This window comes from Anser brachyrhynchus, assembly GCF_964034855.1.
Source record: "Anser brachyrhynchus genome assembly, chromosome: 22".
Classification (NCBI taxonomy): Eukaryota; Metazoa; Chordata; class Aves; order Anseriformes; family Anatidae; genus Anser; species Anser brachyrhynchus.
In genome coordinates this window covers 5,561,304-5,577,719 of record NC_137715.1, presented here as the reverse complement: position 1 = coordinate 5,577,719, position 16,416 = coordinate 5,561,304, and the positions used below count along the sequence as shown (strand labels likewise).

General features: G+C 45.9%; 1 protein-coding gene across 1 annotated transcript; it reads left to right on the top strand.

Annotated features, from left to right (window-relative positions):
* The first annotated feature begins 24 nt into the window (after positions 1-24).
* On the top strand, positions 25-15,341 carry METTL2A (methyltransferase 2A, tRNA N3-cytidine). The gene is made up of 9 exons (XM_080564885.1): positions 25-182; positions 2,893-2,984; positions 6,912-7,273; positions 8,627-8,676; positions 9,162-9,222; positions 10,396-10,535; positions 12,334-12,440; positions 12,656-12,721; positions 14,094-15,341. The coding sequence occupies exons 1-9, from the start codon at positions 85-87 to the stop codon at positions 14,243-14,245; spliced, it is 1,128 nt and encodes a 375-aa protein (XP_080421011.1). The 5' UTR covers positions 25-84; the 3' UTR covers positions 14,246-15,341.
* Positions 15,342-16,416: the final 1,075 nt, after the last annotated feature.

Sequence of the window (16,416 nt, the reverse complement as noted above, 5' to 3'; positions counted from 1 at the left end):
GCCGCCCGCCCAGTCCTCTCTCGGGTCGGGCCCCGACCCCTCCCCGGGGCGGCGCTTCCGGTTCCGGTGCCGCGCGGCCCCGTCATGGCGGCGCCCAGCGAGGAGGCGCTGCCGCAGCCCCGGCGGCCGTTCGGGAGGCGGCTCCTCACCGACCCCGCCCGCCTCTTCCAGCACAACGCCTGGTGAGGGCGGCCGCCGCCTCCCCGACCCCTCGGCGGGCCCGCTGAACCCCGCTCCACCGCCTTTCCCTGCCCGCTCCCCCTAGGCCGAGGCCCGCGGAGCCGCCGGTTCGGGTGCCCGCGTGTCCCACCGGGGGTGTCCGTGTCCCGGGGAGCCCCAGCCTCGGGGTGTCCTTTCCTGAGGGAGCCCCCGCCCCGGGGGCTCCCAAGTCCCGGGGATCCCGTGCCCCAGGGAGCCTCAGCCCCCGGGTGCCTCTGCCCCCGAGGAGCCCGTGTCCCTGGGGTGCCCAAATCGCGGGGATCCCGTGCCCAGGGGAGCCTCAAGCCCGGGGGTGCCCGTGCCCCGGGGAGCCTCTGCCCTCAGGAAGCCCCTTCCTGAGGGTTCCCCTATCCCCAGGGTACCCCTTTCCCCTGGGGTGCCTGTGCCACAGGGAGCCCTTTCCATGGGGTTTCCCGGGGAGCACCTGTTGCAGAGAGCCCGTGCCCGAGAGAGCCTGTGCCCCGAGAGTATCCATGCCCCCAAGCGTGCCCCTTCCTGAGGGTGCCCATGCGCCAGGGAACCCCTTCCCTGGGGTGCTCAAGTCGCGGGGTGCCCCTGCCCCCAGGGAGCCCCTGTCACGGAGAGCCCATGCCCCAGGGAGCCTCAGCCCTTGGGGTGCCTCTGCCCCTGGGGAGCCCCTGCCCTCTGGGGTGCCCGTGCCCTGGGGGTACCCCTATCCCAGTGTCCAAGTCACAGGGAGCTCTTGTCCCTGGGGAGCCCCTTCCCAAGGGTGCCCCTATCCCTGGGGTACCCCTGCCCCTGGGGGTGCCCATGCCCTAGGGAGCCCTTTCCGCTGGATGCCCAATTCGTGGGGTACCCCTGCCCCCGGGTAGCTCCTGTTGTGGAGAGCCTGTGCCCCAGGGGTGTCCGTGCCCCCAGGAGTGCCCGTGTCCTGGGGTGCCCCTTCCTGAGGGTGCCTGTGCCCCAGGTAACCCCTTTCCTGGGGTGTCCAAGTTGTGGGGTGCCCCTGCCCCCAGGTATCCCCTGTCACGGGGAGCCCGTGCCCCAGGGAGCCCCAGCCCCGGGGGTGCCTCTCCACACCCGTCGCAGCGGTGCAGGTGGCCAGAGGGGTTCATCCCCAGCCTGTTGCCGTGGCAGGGCGAGGCTCCGCATAACAGAGCTCTCAGGGCTCGGGTCAGCCCCGAGCGTCGCCCCCCACCATTTCTGCTTCGCAGGAGCCCAGCCACAGACAAATGAACAATTTCATGCCCCTTCCCAGCGTGCTGGCCCGCTGCCCAGGCTCCCCTCTGTAGCGCCCGGTGGGGTGCAGAGCAGGCAGGGGGGCAGCTTGGCCTGGGGCTGGCGGGCTGCTGGGGCTGCCCTGAGGGCTTGGAGGTGCGGAGGAGCCCAGCCCTGCTCATCTGGTGCTCGGGAGCACCCATTCCCCGTGGTCCTGAGCCTTCCTCGGGTCGGAAGCAGTCAGGATTCGCAGCCTGCCCCCTATTTCAGGAGCACGTGCTGCTTTGCTTCGTGGCCATCGATTCACTGCTATAGTTAACGCAGTATCTGCTCTCAGACACTTACAGCTTTCCCACCCGTACGCGCGAGCAGCTGACGTGTAAATCGAAGGGAGGTAACTTCACCCGTCGGCTGCCACGCGATGCCGTAAGAGTGTGGGATCACGCCAGGTGTTAGCGTGGAGCAGGAGGGCTTTGGTTGCAGAAAGCTGTTGTTTTAGAGATGTTCAGGACCCAAATGCTTGAATTTGACGGGAACTGAAGGTATTTTGCATTTCTGAAGTAAATATATCCACTTCAGGGCTCTGGCTGCTATGCTCTGCCCTGTTGAAAATCGGCTATGTTTAATCTGTAATAAAGTAACGAGTGCATGTATCAGCTTGTCATCTATTTTGGGACTATTCTATATCAAAGGTGTGTTACAAAAGCGTATCCTCAATAGTATTTCCCTGCAGAAACTCCCTAGTAATCTGGTTTTTCAGAGACAGTAGTTAAGGCTTTGTTTTGTTGCTTAATATCAAAAGGTTAATTCTTCCTGAGGCCAGGATTGTTCTTCTTGATCCTTGTATTTTGCTTTTCCTTCATTTGTTTTAATGAAAAAAGGTGAAGTGAATCACTTTAATGACTATACAACTTTGTATGCACATTTAAGTTATTAATAGGTTCTTAATGCTTTTAAGATTCCTGCATATTTTTGTCATAATTGGATTTAATATTAATGTAACACTTTACCTTCCAAATAACCCTAGCTGCCCTCTTTCTTTTAACTTGAGAAATAAAACGTAATTTTCTAAGACAGCTAAATCAAACGGACCATGCTGACGACCTGCTCGAGCGAAAGTATGCGAGTGCCAACCTGGCAGTCACCTGTATAGGAACGATTACTTGTTTTCACCGTCGGGGAGTGGCAGCTCCTCTCCAAGGAGGCCTGTTTGTGCTGAGTGCCCCGGTGGTTTTGTAGGAAGGGTTTAATTCCTCTCAGCTTGGCTGACCATCGAATAGGGGAAAGGATTAGGGGACAGATTTGGTGTCTCTTGGGATCCCTTCTAGTTGTGCCTTTTGTAATGCTCCAGTAGCTGGTACGTTGCTGCCGAGCTAGAATTGGAGATGTGGAAAAGCTCCACAACCGTCGGTGGGGAGAGCTGTTCAGACCCTTCTCTGTTTGTCTTTGCCTCACGATTCTCAGCTGAGTAGCTCACCTTCATTTTCACAACAGGGACAATGTGGAATGGTCGGAAGAGCAGGAAGCCAGTGCCAAGAGTAAAGTTCAAGAGAACAGCTCGCAGCTATTGCCACCAGATAAACAAGGTACCTTTAGATATTGTTGTAACGCATCAGTCCCGACTGTGTGTACAGCAGCAGAACTGTCTGAGCTGCGTGTTCATCTCCATGTGTTCCTCCCTTCCCCCTCTCTCCTGAATTATTCAAAATACATTATTACCAAGTGCATGATGGTGAAAATGGCGGAGAAGGAGTCTTTCTGTTCTAAATTTACCTCTCTGTGACTTTTCCACCTTCTGCCAAGGCTCGTTCTGGGGAAGAGAAATGACCTTGGTTGGGAGGAGTCATCTTGGCTTGAGATTCTTTGTTCTTGAGATTCTTTGTTCATGGTGTGTACATTTAAATAGTTGGTAGTGTTTCCTGTCAACAGGCTTCTTTCAGTGTAGAGCAACAGTCTCATATGTGTTTTGATCTCTAAAGCTTAAGTTCTAACAGTTAATCTTCTGTTTGCTTGCACGCTGTAAGATTTTTTTTTCCCCTCTTAAGAGGCTCAAATAAAGTAGTGTCCGTACCCATCCCTACCGAGTTAACAAACAGCACGGTTGTGCTTAAATCTGAAGTGAGGAGAAATGGTTCTATCCTGATGGGAGTGTTTATCGTCAGAGAGGCAGAAACGGGTTTCCAAATTTATTTCCTCGAACTCGGCTTAAAGGATGTCAATACATCTAAAATGAAAGCTTACCTGAACGGGAGTCGAGCTAGAGGTGCACAGCTCTACGGTCAAGTTACGTGGTTGAAGCCGTTCCGGAGTTGGTTAGCACTGCATCTTCACACCTCTTAGGTACCATCCAGTCCCTCAGGTGACGGTGCTTTCAGATTTCCTGTTCTTTGGTATGATAAGAGACTCGTTTGATGATGATCTTGTTATATCCTGCTGAGCTCTAGGATGTATCCGCTCCTTTTGTTCGAAGTAAATTGTGTGTGTCATCTGTAAGGCAGCGCCGAGCACTACTGGAGCTATTCAGACACTTCCCATATAGCTTCCAGTTGTGTTCACAATAGCAAATTTAATTATACCAAAGAGCAACCCTCCTAATTTCTTGGATTCCCAGAAGTATCCAGCAGCTTCTATTGTGATACCCATTGTGTTGAGTTCATTTTAAAATCTGGTTAACATTAAAGGCTGCTGTCTGTCATGCTTTGAGAACCTATATGCAACTATGAAATTGTGGAGAAATTTGCTGTTAGAGCAGTTTGTCAGGTCTTCATGATGTATTTCCCAGACCGAACAATGGGGGACAGTCAAATTTTGATGGCCGCTATTCAATAGGAAGCATGTGGAGACAATGGGATGGCTGAAACATAGGGGAGTCAGCCCAGCCAAATGTGCCTGAAGGGTCCGGTATTTTGAGAATCAGAAACGTCCAGGCAGGAGAACAAAGACAGGCTATTGGTCATTATGGCTGTATTATTCTTTGGACTTCTTGGGCTGTCAGAATTTATCCTGAAGAAGGAGGGAAGTTCTGTGTGCTGTACAGAAGGTGTATCTGCTGCCTGGAATCAGAGAAAGAACTGAAGGGGTTTCTTGGTTTTCTTTAGAGAAAGCCCCCATGCGACTCAAGGGATCTCTGGTTCTCTTCCTGTCTTTTACGAACAGTTATTTTTGTTTGCACTTCTTCTGCAATGTGAAAGGGTGAGTAGGGGCTTGACTTTGGGTGTGTCCTACCAAAGATGAGCAAAAAGGTCAGGAGTCCTCGTCAAAAAAGTCTTTGGAGGAATCCGGCTCGCATGCTGATGTCCTTATGAGCTAATACTACAAAAAGGGTCTTGAAGCAAGTATTATGAGAACTTCTCTGGCAGAAGTTGTGCGGGAAGTCAGACTGAAAAATTAGCATGGTCATTTTTAGCTTTAACCCTGTTTCTTGCATGATCTCTATCAGCTGGCCCTTGGCTTCTTGTGTTTATATTGCTAGCGATCCTTTATTCTAGTGCTTTTAAAATGAACTCTAAATAAAGCTTCCGCACATCTGGGTTGGAGCGCAGCAGCTGTTCAATAGCATCCAACAGAGTTTCACAATAATTTAGGAAGAGCAAAAATGTTGGTGATCCAAAATGGCTGGCTTGGAATATCGCCACAGCTCCTGACGGGAACATCCTGTTACGGTCAGGGGCTGCCATGGCACCTTTAGGGATGAGCAGGAATCGGGCTTTTATATTTTTGTTAGCTGAAAGAGCGTTTTCAGCCCCAGCAGCCTTGTGTTTCCCTACTAGTGTGTGGAAGAAGTGACAGCTCAGGAGTGAGTGCACCCGGGACTGAATCCATAACTCTTCTTCCTCTGACATTAGCAGTCATTGAGTGTCTCCTGTGCAAGTAGTAAACTCTCTTGACTGCTTGCGTTGAGGTATGGTGAGATCACGGCACAAACTTACTGCTCTCTCTAGTCTAATATCAGGCTAAAATTTCTTTCAGCGTGGTGTTTAAGGACAAGGCTTCTTAAAAGGAGAATATGCTTGTAATTGAGGTAAAGAGATTACTTTTATATATAGTTCTTGTGCTTCAGGGATAGATCCTACTAAAAATACGTGATTGACTTCTGATTCTTTGTTAAAGCTATTTTTGTCTATATTTGGGTGAGGCTACTTATTTTTCCAGGTGGTCTTGGTTCCTTCTTAGTATCTCCCTTCAGATGTCTTCTAACCATTTTGATGCTCTGAATTCAGAAAGACTAGTAAATAAACTGCAGTTCAGATAACTATAATCCCCAATTTTAGGATGCCTGCTTTTTCTCCAAACCCTACTGTTAGTGGATGTTGTGGAGAGGCTACCCATTCTCACATACGGTTGGCGTCTTTAATGGTTGGAAATTTTCTTTGCATTCAGTAACGAACTTGTTGCCGTGCAAAGATGTCTAAGGAGTTGCATCTTATTGAGATGCAGTTGGGGTCTCTGGCCAAGGCTGTTAATACCTCTAGTTGATTACAAGCGCAGAAGGCTATAATTAGCTCTTATTTGCCAGGACAGAAAGCTTACTGCGTTGATGAGAATTCAGGAAACCAATTGGATTCTTTATTTCCCATGGAAAAATAACTCATCGAAATATACCTGCTCTGAAATAGGTGAAGCTGTGGAAATAATTCTGTGGATAGCTCTGATTTCATTAGGTTATGGCTTCCTAAGAGTTCTTCCAGCTCTCTGTAATAATCATCTTGCTACTGGAATGTATCTACTTGGTGTGAAAATAGCATTGCTTGATGCTAAAGTTAATTCTTGCAACTTCAGTCCATCCCCCTTAGCTCTGCGCTCTTACTTCAGTTGTAGTGGTCACTTCTTTCGGTTCCTCTCTTTTGTTTTAATTTCATGCCTGTGATGTTCCAACCTGCACAGAACAGTGGAAAACAAAGTGCTAAAGACTGAACTCCAGGAACATTTGTGTAAAACATGCTGTCCTGTAATCCTGCAGTATTGTGTAAACGCTAATTGAGCTTTAGGCCTGTGGAGTTGACTAATTTTGCTGTTTCTCAGTCTGAAAAAAGGGGTGGTGTGTCAGACGGGAGCTCTTCAGCTCCAGGCACTTGTCATAGAATTCCTTAGAAGTTTAAGTGCTTGACACTTAAAGTCATGAGGCTCCAAATGAATTGCTCCTGTGAACTGAATAAGTTAGCGTTAGGGATGGAAGTAAAACCTGGATTTCTTCATTCCAGCCTCCTTCAAAGAAGCCTTTTCTGTTGCCAACTTCCTTTAAATCCTACCAGGAGACAGGCAGTTTCCTCTTTCTATTTTCTTCTCTTCCTTCTTCTCTTTTCCCTTTATTATTCCTAACAAAGTGACAGTAAGGAGGCAGACTGAGTGTTCTTGTGGGATGGTACAATTTAAATCAAGGTGATTTTCAATCAATAACCTTACTTATTATAAGGGATTACAGCAGATATCTGCAGCGGTCCCTAACTGACTGAACTGATTAAACTGAGACCTTCTGATTTGACTGCTGGTGATGTTTTTGTTTGTGTTTACAGAGGAATACGAGGTGAATGCTAAGAGGTACTGGGATGACTTTTATAAAATCCATGAAAACGGCTTCTTCAAGGACAGGCACTGGCTGTTCACTGAATTTCCTGAGCTGGCACCAAATAGGAACCCAAGTCAAAATGAGGACTCTGTGCGTGAACATAGTTACAAAGAAGAATCCAACAACGCAGGGCTGGGAAGCTGTGAAAATGGACATTGCTCATTAGAAACCAGGGCGGAGAATCAGTTAAACCTGATAAAAAGCACGCCTACATTCTGCACGGAGGAGCTGGCTCCACAGAAGCGTAGTGAGGTGAACCAAAGTTACGGAGATTACCCGGGATCCTCTGCATCTTACCGCATATTAGAGGTAATGGCTATAGAGCAAAGAATCACACTTCGAACAGTCTCTTATATCAACGTTGGAGTGACTGGGTGTAAAAACATGTCACGGCAAACAGCAAGTGAATGGCATGATTGACTTAAGTCAGTAAAATGCAAAAAAGAGAGAGGGCAGCTTAGAACTTGGGGTTCTTTTGGTTCAGACAGCGTCCTGGCAGAGCACATGGGCTATAAGGAGTTTTCCGCGCTTGAAATACAAACTATCTCATGTTGAAACAAGCCTTTAAGTCATCTTCTGTGTAAGAAGTTGATTGTTTTATTTGTCTGTATAAATCTTTTCCCTTATCTTTTGTGTTTTGTGGTTTTGTGCTAGTTCTTGTTTGCCTTGGGAGATGGATAATGAAACAATGAAACCAAGAATGTAAAGATCCTGTTTGTTTGGGTCCTCCTGATCCACCTGATAGCAGTGGGAATCTCAGATTAATACAGAGTATCACGCTTGTCCTGGGCAAGCTTGTAGGACTTACAAATATTAGACTCCTAACAGCTCATAATGACCTTTTGCTCTGCTAGTTTGTTTAGTGTGGATATCACTATTTTTGTTGAATGCTCATGTGCTGTGGAAGCTCTGCCGTCCCAGGGAGAGTCAACATAAGCTGCCCTTTAGATTTGCGTATAATCTGAACCCTCAAGACTTCCTCAGACTAATGTTCTTGGTTCATGGTGGCTTTCCTTTCTCACCTGAGTATTCTTGGTGCTGTCTGTCACTGGGAGCCCTTGGTGGTATTTTCTGCGCAGTCTTTTGATTTTACTGATTGTTTAAACAGAGACAAATTCCCCAAACCCAGTTGTGTGAGTCCTCTTTTCTTCAAACGGGAACAAGTAGAAGGAATAGCGGGACAGAATCATTGTAGGCCTAGCTGTAACTTGAGGAAGAGCCATCTAGTGAGGGGAACTCTGAAACAGCAGGATGTAATTATAGTAAATCAAACTTCTTTCTCCATTGCTCCGAATTTCTATAGAAGTTAATGTAACTAATTCCCGGCCTTTGCCAGTGCCTCAGTGACTCATACTGGTTGTTATGCTTGGGATTCCAGAAAAAACAGTTTTCAGAGAAGTAACAATATGGCTTGTTAGTAAGATTTCTGGAAGAACTGCCTAACTTAGTGGTTTCCCACAAATGCTCATATGTAGGCCTGTTTCTCAGAGCTGAACTTACTCAGAACTTACAGTGATATTTGCAAATGGTCATTGCTGTGCTCATGTGTTACTTGTGAGTTGCTCTTTGTTCCATGGCTGTAGAGAGATGATTTGAAATAGTTGTGTGGGACATGCTGAAGAAACAATTTTCACTATGTACATGTCTGTTTTGCTTGTGCAGGTTGGCTGTGGTGCTGGAAATACGGTCTTCCCAATCCTACAAACCAACAAGTAAGTAGTTCTCAGCAGGTTTTTGCCTGCATGATAAACCAGCCTCTGAAAAACAATTGGAAAAGTGCTGCATATGGTTTTAGTTTTGACAATTTCATAGAGAAAGGCCGTATGTAAATGACAGCTGTGCCATACAAGTCTTCAGATAATTGTATTTTGAGCCTGGAAATCTTTGGCTTTAGAGTGCAACCTACAAAGCATGATGCGTGTTTGCATGTCTCATTCATACTCATTCAAGCATTTTCATACAGACCTTAGTGTCTCTTCTTCTCCTGAAGAAAAAGTAAGCAGTCTGTTCTGTGTGAGAATAACTGGAACATAAGTGAACAAAGTGCTCCACTCAATTTCGCACAACAGATGAGAGAGAGACATTAAAGCCCGGCATTTCTGCCCCCTATTTTTGTGTTCTGTGAGTTTGAGACACTTTTTTAATTCCTGTGGAGCACCTTTATATAAATTATGATAGTTTCTTTTATTTATTCCAGTGACCCAGGCCTTTTTGTTTATTGCTGTGATTTTTCTACAACGGCTGTGGATCTTGTCCAGGTAAACTCAACGGTGACTTATGAAGGTAGGAAGTACAAGGTGCCAATTGCACATTAACCCAAGTATATCGTAGCTTCCACCAGCTGTCTAGCTATGTTGGAAGCTTTCTGGTTTTAGCTAGCCCTGATGCTGACCCTCATACTGGTAAATCAGGAAAATGAGCCATCAAAGACTGGAGAAATGAGGGAAGCAGGAGTACTGAGAATGTCACATTGGCAGCAGACAAGCCAGCCAGATTTCCTTTCCCCTTTGGTTGGCAGCACTCTTGTAAGTGCAGTGCTCTTTTAGTTGAGTAACTGCTGAACCTTGAAAACATTCAGGCTATTTTTTAACAGCAGCTGAAGTTGGTTTTGATTTGTGTGTGCATTACTGTCACTGCAGTTCTGGGAATGTGGTCTGACTGCTTCTGCACAGACAGCTGTGGAGGGGTACTGCTGTCTGTGGAGCAGGAGGCTGGGATTCAGTCAGAAGATAAATACTGCTAACAAATTTCAGGTCAGAACAGAACTGGGAATCCGTGAAGTATCAAATATAATCAGTCACTTTATGAGGTGAGATGGGAGCGCAGCAGCAGATCCAGCGTGCCATTTCGTTCTCTAAGCTGACACAAGCACCGCTTATAGAAGCCACTACAATCCCTAACAGCAGCTTTAGAAAATTAAACAACTTATGGAAGTCTGCATGAGATTTTATGAGCGTAACTTTAGGGAGCCAGGTGTGATGGTTGGGGTATTGAAAGTAGCTTGCTTGTAGTTGAATATTGATTTCAGTGATGCAGGTGCCCTAACACACCCACTTTCATAAAGATTTCCTACTTAACAGAGTAAATTTCTCACTTCTTTCTACTATTAGTGGGAAATCCAACCTTAAAATTGCAATTATCCCTCAATCCAGTTTTGCGTTTTTTTTTGGCAGTGCTCATTGCCTAAATGTAACAAGTCCAAAGCTCTCTGTAAATCTCCTACGTGTACTTATTTTTCCCTATCTGACCAGGGAGCCCATCAACCCTGTCTAGAACTCTGTCTCTCCTATTTAGTTCAGTGAAGCTGAAACAGGTCTCTGGACACATCACGTCATTATGTGAAAGTTGAAGTGCTCCCATGTCCAGATAATATGGAGATCAGGGGCTGCTGATGTGTGCTAATTCTCTAATATCTCTCCCCTTAAATACAGAACAATGCAGAATATGATTCTTCTCGCTGCTTTGCGTTTGTCCATGATCTGTGCAATGACCAAAGTCCTTTCCCAATGCCAGATGAGAGTCTTGACGTTGTCATTCTTATCTTTGTCCTCTCAGCAATTCTCCCAGAGAAGTAAGTTTTAATAATTCCTTCCGGTTCCAAAGAAAATGCACATAGAACTGGAGTTCTTTACTAGGGAAACTTTAAAACAGTACAGAGAAAGTAAAAACTTTAATGGTTGAAGTCTGGCTGGTGACCAGCGGGAAGTACTTGCCATGTTGTTATACCTTCTTCCATTTCATTCAGTTTAGATAAGGCTTCTTATTAATCTGTTCAAGTTATGCTGTCATAACTTATATCACAGACTTAAAATTCCCTGGCTGTATCTCTGTAATCTCAATGTATCTCGTCTTTTTCATCTCTGCAACTTCACTACTTCATCTCTACAGTTTTATGGACTTCACATTGAAGTCAAGGACTAAAACAGCCTGCAGTACTGATGTATTTTGAAAGTTGCACCACTTTTGGTTGCACAAAGTAATGATATTGGGAATATCAAGAAGGGTTTTCTATTGCAGTCACCTGTTGCCAAGAGATCTTGTACCAAAAATGCCAAAGAGATTTATCAGACTGGCTAATAACAAAGCTCACTGTACTCCATGGTGTTGCTGCATGGGATCTCCCTGGACCGTTAAGTTGAGGAGGAGACTGGTAGCTTTCTACGTAATGAATTATTTAGCTTCAGCACTTGCTAGATAGCAAAATGATCTGTGTGCCATCCATATCTTTATGGAGTTTAATTAACTAACAGTTGAATAGGGAAACATTACACAGTTTGACCACCTGTGTTATAAGCATGGTGCAGAGAGGCTGTTAGCAGCTAAATAGCTAAACTGTTATTTGCATGAACTCTGCAAGAGCAGGAAAGAGAATCTTGTTAAATGAAACGTCTATCCGGAGCAGAATACATAAGGGATGTTTGATGGGTAGTAATAGGCAAGAACTAATGGGAAAATGCTCCTTTGAATACTTTTAGATGAGGCTGCTGGAGCTGAGCCTGCACTTCAATATGTGGAGATGAAACTCGTAGAGCCAGTGTAAAAGTTGTAAAAATGGCTTGGTGGTTGGGTGTCAGGGCTTTGCTAGGTACGTGTAAAGCTCCAGAGTAGGTCTCCTCATATCAAGGAAAATTAAAGTTTGTTCTGTGGCTGGTCCAGTTTTTTGCTAAACCTCTGGAAGTGGAACTTGCAGGTACTTTGTTTTAGCAAATTCTGGTACGGGATAGGTGTAATTCTGAAGTGCTGAATGGCTGTGGTTGAACTCTTGCTGTGGTCATGGTTGCTTGCCTGTTCTGAACGCCAGCCGCACTGAGCTCTCAGCACCAGTTTGTGGGAGGTATGCTGCTGTATTTTTAGGCTCCAATACTAGATGAATTTCTCTTCAGCAGGTGGGAAGAAGGGAGGGGGCAGGTTCAGAAAACAGTTTAGAAAAGTACTGTGCTTAGCATGATGATGTGCTATGACCTATGAAATGCAAATAAATGACTTAAATATTCCTGTTCTCTCTTTAATATTCCCTTTGGTTTTATTTCACAGCATTTTTCTTCAAGTTCACTTTCTGCTTGTTTTACAAAAACCAGTAGAGATATTTTTGTAATTAGTAAGAGAGAGCAATTAACCCCTGCTGTGGTAGGCTAAGTTACCCATGTAGAAAAAAAAAGCAGAATTTGGGAGTGTCAGAAAAAAAGGTGGCCAAATAAAATCAACCCACCTAAGCCTGCGAGAGCTCAGAAAAGTGCCAATTTTTGGTAGCTTTTTGTACGAAGTTGAAACAGAAATGAAGCTTTATACCACCTTTTTGGGAAAGTAGGCTAAGTAAACGGGCGTGATTTTGCAGACTGTTGAGTACAGCTTTTTTGTTCTTTCCTCAGGATGCAGTGCATCGTTAACAGACTGAGTCGCCTTCTGAAACCAGGAGGAATGATTTTGTTACGAGATTATGGCCGCTACGACTTGGCCCAGCTTCGGTTTAAGAAAGGTATTTTCATTTCCCTTGGGGAGCCTTACCAGCTCACTAACGGATGATGCTTCTCTGGAGTAGTGTCTGCCCTGTTTGGGAGGCAGCTCATTAATTCTCCTCAAGCACAGCATGTGCTGGGAGGAGAAGTGCCTCTTGTCGTTATATGCAGTTGGATGGCAGTTGTTGATTTTTAAATGATAACTGGTAACTGTTTAAATCCTTCTTGCCCTTAGGTCAATGTCTGTCTGATAACTTCTATGTGAGAGGTGATGGCACCAGAGTCTACTTCTTCACCCAAGGTAGGAGGCTAGAAAACGTCCCTCTGGCTCTGCTCACCTCTTTTTTGTCCTTGTGCCCTGTTTTTGTCACTAGATCTTTCCAGCCTGTTTTTTCTTGGAGCAGCGTGAAATACTAAGTGTCTCCCAATTGCACGGGGGCCTGGGCCTGACACTTACTGATGCGAATGTGGCACAGTGAATTCTTAAGCAGAAGATCCTTTTTAGTTTAAAACTGGTGTATTTGCTACACTGGGAGGAATGGGAGTGGAAGAGCTCTCCTTGAATCTTGTTGCCTGAGAAGGATGCAGTGAGATGGACACAACTGGAAGGTCTTCTCTTAACTTTACTGACACAAGGGAGTAAGAGGAGTGTGGTTCAGCACAAAGCTGAGGCAGCCTCCTCGGTTTTGTTGCTGCTTTGTGTTCAGCAGGGTTTGTATTTCTCTCTCCTTATCACCAGTCGCACCTCCAGTCACTTCCACTGAGGGCACATCTGCAGAGTCTGTTTTAGAGCAGTGGCACAACTGCAACAAACCATTCCGTTCCCTGCTGCACAAATCTTGTTTGTCACAACAGAATTAATGTTTAATGCGTGTTTGGCAAACGCTTCGCTATGGCAAGCATCTGATAAAAGAGCACAAGCTGAGACCTGTTAGCCCTTTTCTGCAGAAACTCCGTACAAATCACGTGCTCCCAGGCTGCAGTTGAACGAGCTGTCTGCTGCTCAGCAGGACTCTCTCTGGCTTTGCCCAGGGCCACTGTGCTGGGGCACTGTGATACTATTTGCTTGGTCAGGAATACCTAACAGTGTAAGTGTTGCAGCCTTGAGGGCTCTTGGTGCTTTGATTGGGCCCCAGCTGGGTGTGGTTTTTTACGGATTTTTTTTTCCAGACTTAACCTTAATGAATCCAGTTCCCCTCCAGCCTATACAGCAAAGATCTTATTGCCACCCTTTTGAAAGTGTAGGCCTGATTCATCTGATCCCGTTCTTTGCTCTTGCAGACTCTGAAATCCCTGTGGGGGGAGGGAGAGGGGGAGGGAATGGATCTGTCCCTGCTCGCCAGAAGATGTTCCCTTAATTGTTTACTAGAAGCAATACCCAAGTCTGGAATTGCAGTTGTTTTCTCCCTGTCAAGTCTCTGTAACTCTAGTTGTCCTCACAGTACTTCTTTCCTTCCTTAGTAGGAGGTAAACTCAAAGGAAACTGGTGAGACTGTGATCTTAATCCCCCCATGCCACAGCAGTTAAGTCCAGTCTGATCTTCACATTTCCCTGCCAGACAGAGACCATGAGTTTCCTCTGGCCCATCTTTCAACTCTGTTTAGCCCTCAGCGTGAGCAGGTATCAGTTAAATGAAAGCTGTAGCATCCTTATCTCCTTCTCTCTGCTTACAGATGAATTAGATGATCTCTTCACAAGAGCTGGGCTGGAGAAAATCCAGAATCTGGTTGATCGGCGACTGCAAGTGAACCGTGGGAAGCAAATGACAATGTATCGAGTGTGGATCCAGTGCAAATACCAGAAGCCTGCTGCCCCTCAGCCATGAGGAAACAGGGCGTGCTTTTTAGATTCAATCTTCTTTATGGCCATGTGCAGGCTCCTCCTGGTGAGAACTGTTAGGGAGACCAGCGTGCACAGAACCTCAGTGCCTTTTACAGTGCCTAGCATCGCTTTGAGTGAATTTTGTTAAGGACAAATGCTCTAGGAGGAGACCAAGCAGTATTTTAAATGTCTTGCCACTGGGCTGAATTTTTAAACTTGCTAATGGTCTTAACAATGTAAGAAATGGCCATGCTGTCTAAGAGCAGCTGAGCAGGCTGAATAGCAACTGACTTTCACTCTGGATTTCTACATGAAGCAGAAGGAGATCTTCAACCTTACCTCTGTGTTGTGTACTCTTGTCTTAGGGAAAAAAAAAAAATAATCGGTAAGTCTGCCTTTCTTCGTGGCTGGTCACTAGGCATGATATGGATCCCTTGACCTACTTATCTCATGCAGCTCTCTTACAATCATTCAGGTTTGTGCAAATCCACAAGATAAAATACGCTGGTCGAGGTCATGACCTAAGAGCATTCTGGTTTCTCTGTGCCGTCTTCCCCATGGATGCCTCCTGGTGAGCAGGTAACCTGTGGAGAGAGCAGACTATGCTGCCTTGCCCCTTACTGTTCACAAGGATGTTTGTCTAGGGAGCAAGCACACTGTACCTCAGGTGCTGTAAATTCACATCAGGCAGGGTTCAGGCTTTCAAACATCTGGGGCTGATGCCAGTTTTAGGGCACCTCCAAAGTGCAGAGAATCAAAAGCAGATTGTGAGACCAGAGTTTATGCAGAATCCATTTCCTGCTTTTTCTGCTCGAGCAGTCGGAACTGTTCTTGCTGGCTGCAGTCAGGTGACAAGCTGCGCTGCCCTGTGATGGTGATGTGCTAAACCAAAGTAGACAAGACACCTGTCTTTGATAAGAAATCTGAAGAATGTCTACCACTTTTCTTTAATTTCTCAGAGGAAGCCAACCTTGTGGCTTTCTGACGGTATTTCCCCACCTTTGACAGCTAACATCTTTTATCTCAACTTGTTTTCTTTTGTGATTTTTAGGGTGTGGTACAACAGGTATTAGAATAAATTTTGTGGTAACGCTTTTCAATGCTGGTTTGATTAATACAAATCAGGCTTCCACAGAAACTCACGTGCTTCTGGAGGATTTCAGACACTGTTAGTAGCTGCTGTTTTTTTTTCCTCTTCGATTATCTTGGCTCTCACTATTGCCTTCTCACACCTCTCAAGGAAAGAAAGCCTTGCTGGTATCTCTTAGCTTGTTTTAGCTCATGAAGTAACAGTGCCTACTGAGTGCAGCACTGGCTGAAGAGCAGTTTGTGTACTAGTACTTGTAGCTTACAGTTGCCTAAGAATAACTGTCAACTATAAGGACACATAGGTGATGAAATAACTGCTGTCTTCAAATGGGTGAGAAAGGGTAAAAAGATGAGGAAGTGTCACTGCTAGATTTGGAGAGTCTGCAGGAGTCTTCATGGAGCATACTGGTTTGTGAAGTGCTGGAAGGGGCATGCTCTTTGCCGGACATGAGGTAGCACAATCAACTCACAGCTTCCACATCACTGTGTCTCCCCACAGGTATTAGTATGTCTTCTAACGAAGGCCTCTGAGCCAGGACATTTCAGCCGTTCCTGTGGAATGGTGACCCAGCAAATCCATTCACGATCCAAAGGCAGGCTGCAGTGCTGGGGCAGGCATGGAAGTGTATCACTGTTTTTGTATTTTTCTTCTTATTTTTTAAGTAATATTGTAAATTGTATGAGAATTGAATTCTCATTCAGTTTGTTATACTACTATGGTTTGTAGTATGGGAAGAATTGTCTTCCCAGTTATTTTTTCTGAAGAATAGGAGGCTTGCCAGTGCCTCCAAATGACACAGGAGAAGATAAGGCTTGAAGCAGCTCTTTTTGGAAAGACAAAAAATGAACAGAGACAGTTTTATTTCACGGATCCTTTACTGCCTTTTTTTTGTTTGTTTCTCCACTTCCTGTCCTTTTTTGTCAAGGCAACTCAGAAGTCATACCCTGCTACTGACCTGCCCTTGATGCGTCTTCACTAGGGTGCAGGGGGCAAAACACGGATGCACCAGTACTTGGAGGAACACGTGTTCCTTGGCTCCCAATCCTGCCAGTCAGCCTGTGGGATTGAAATGCTGAGGGAAACTA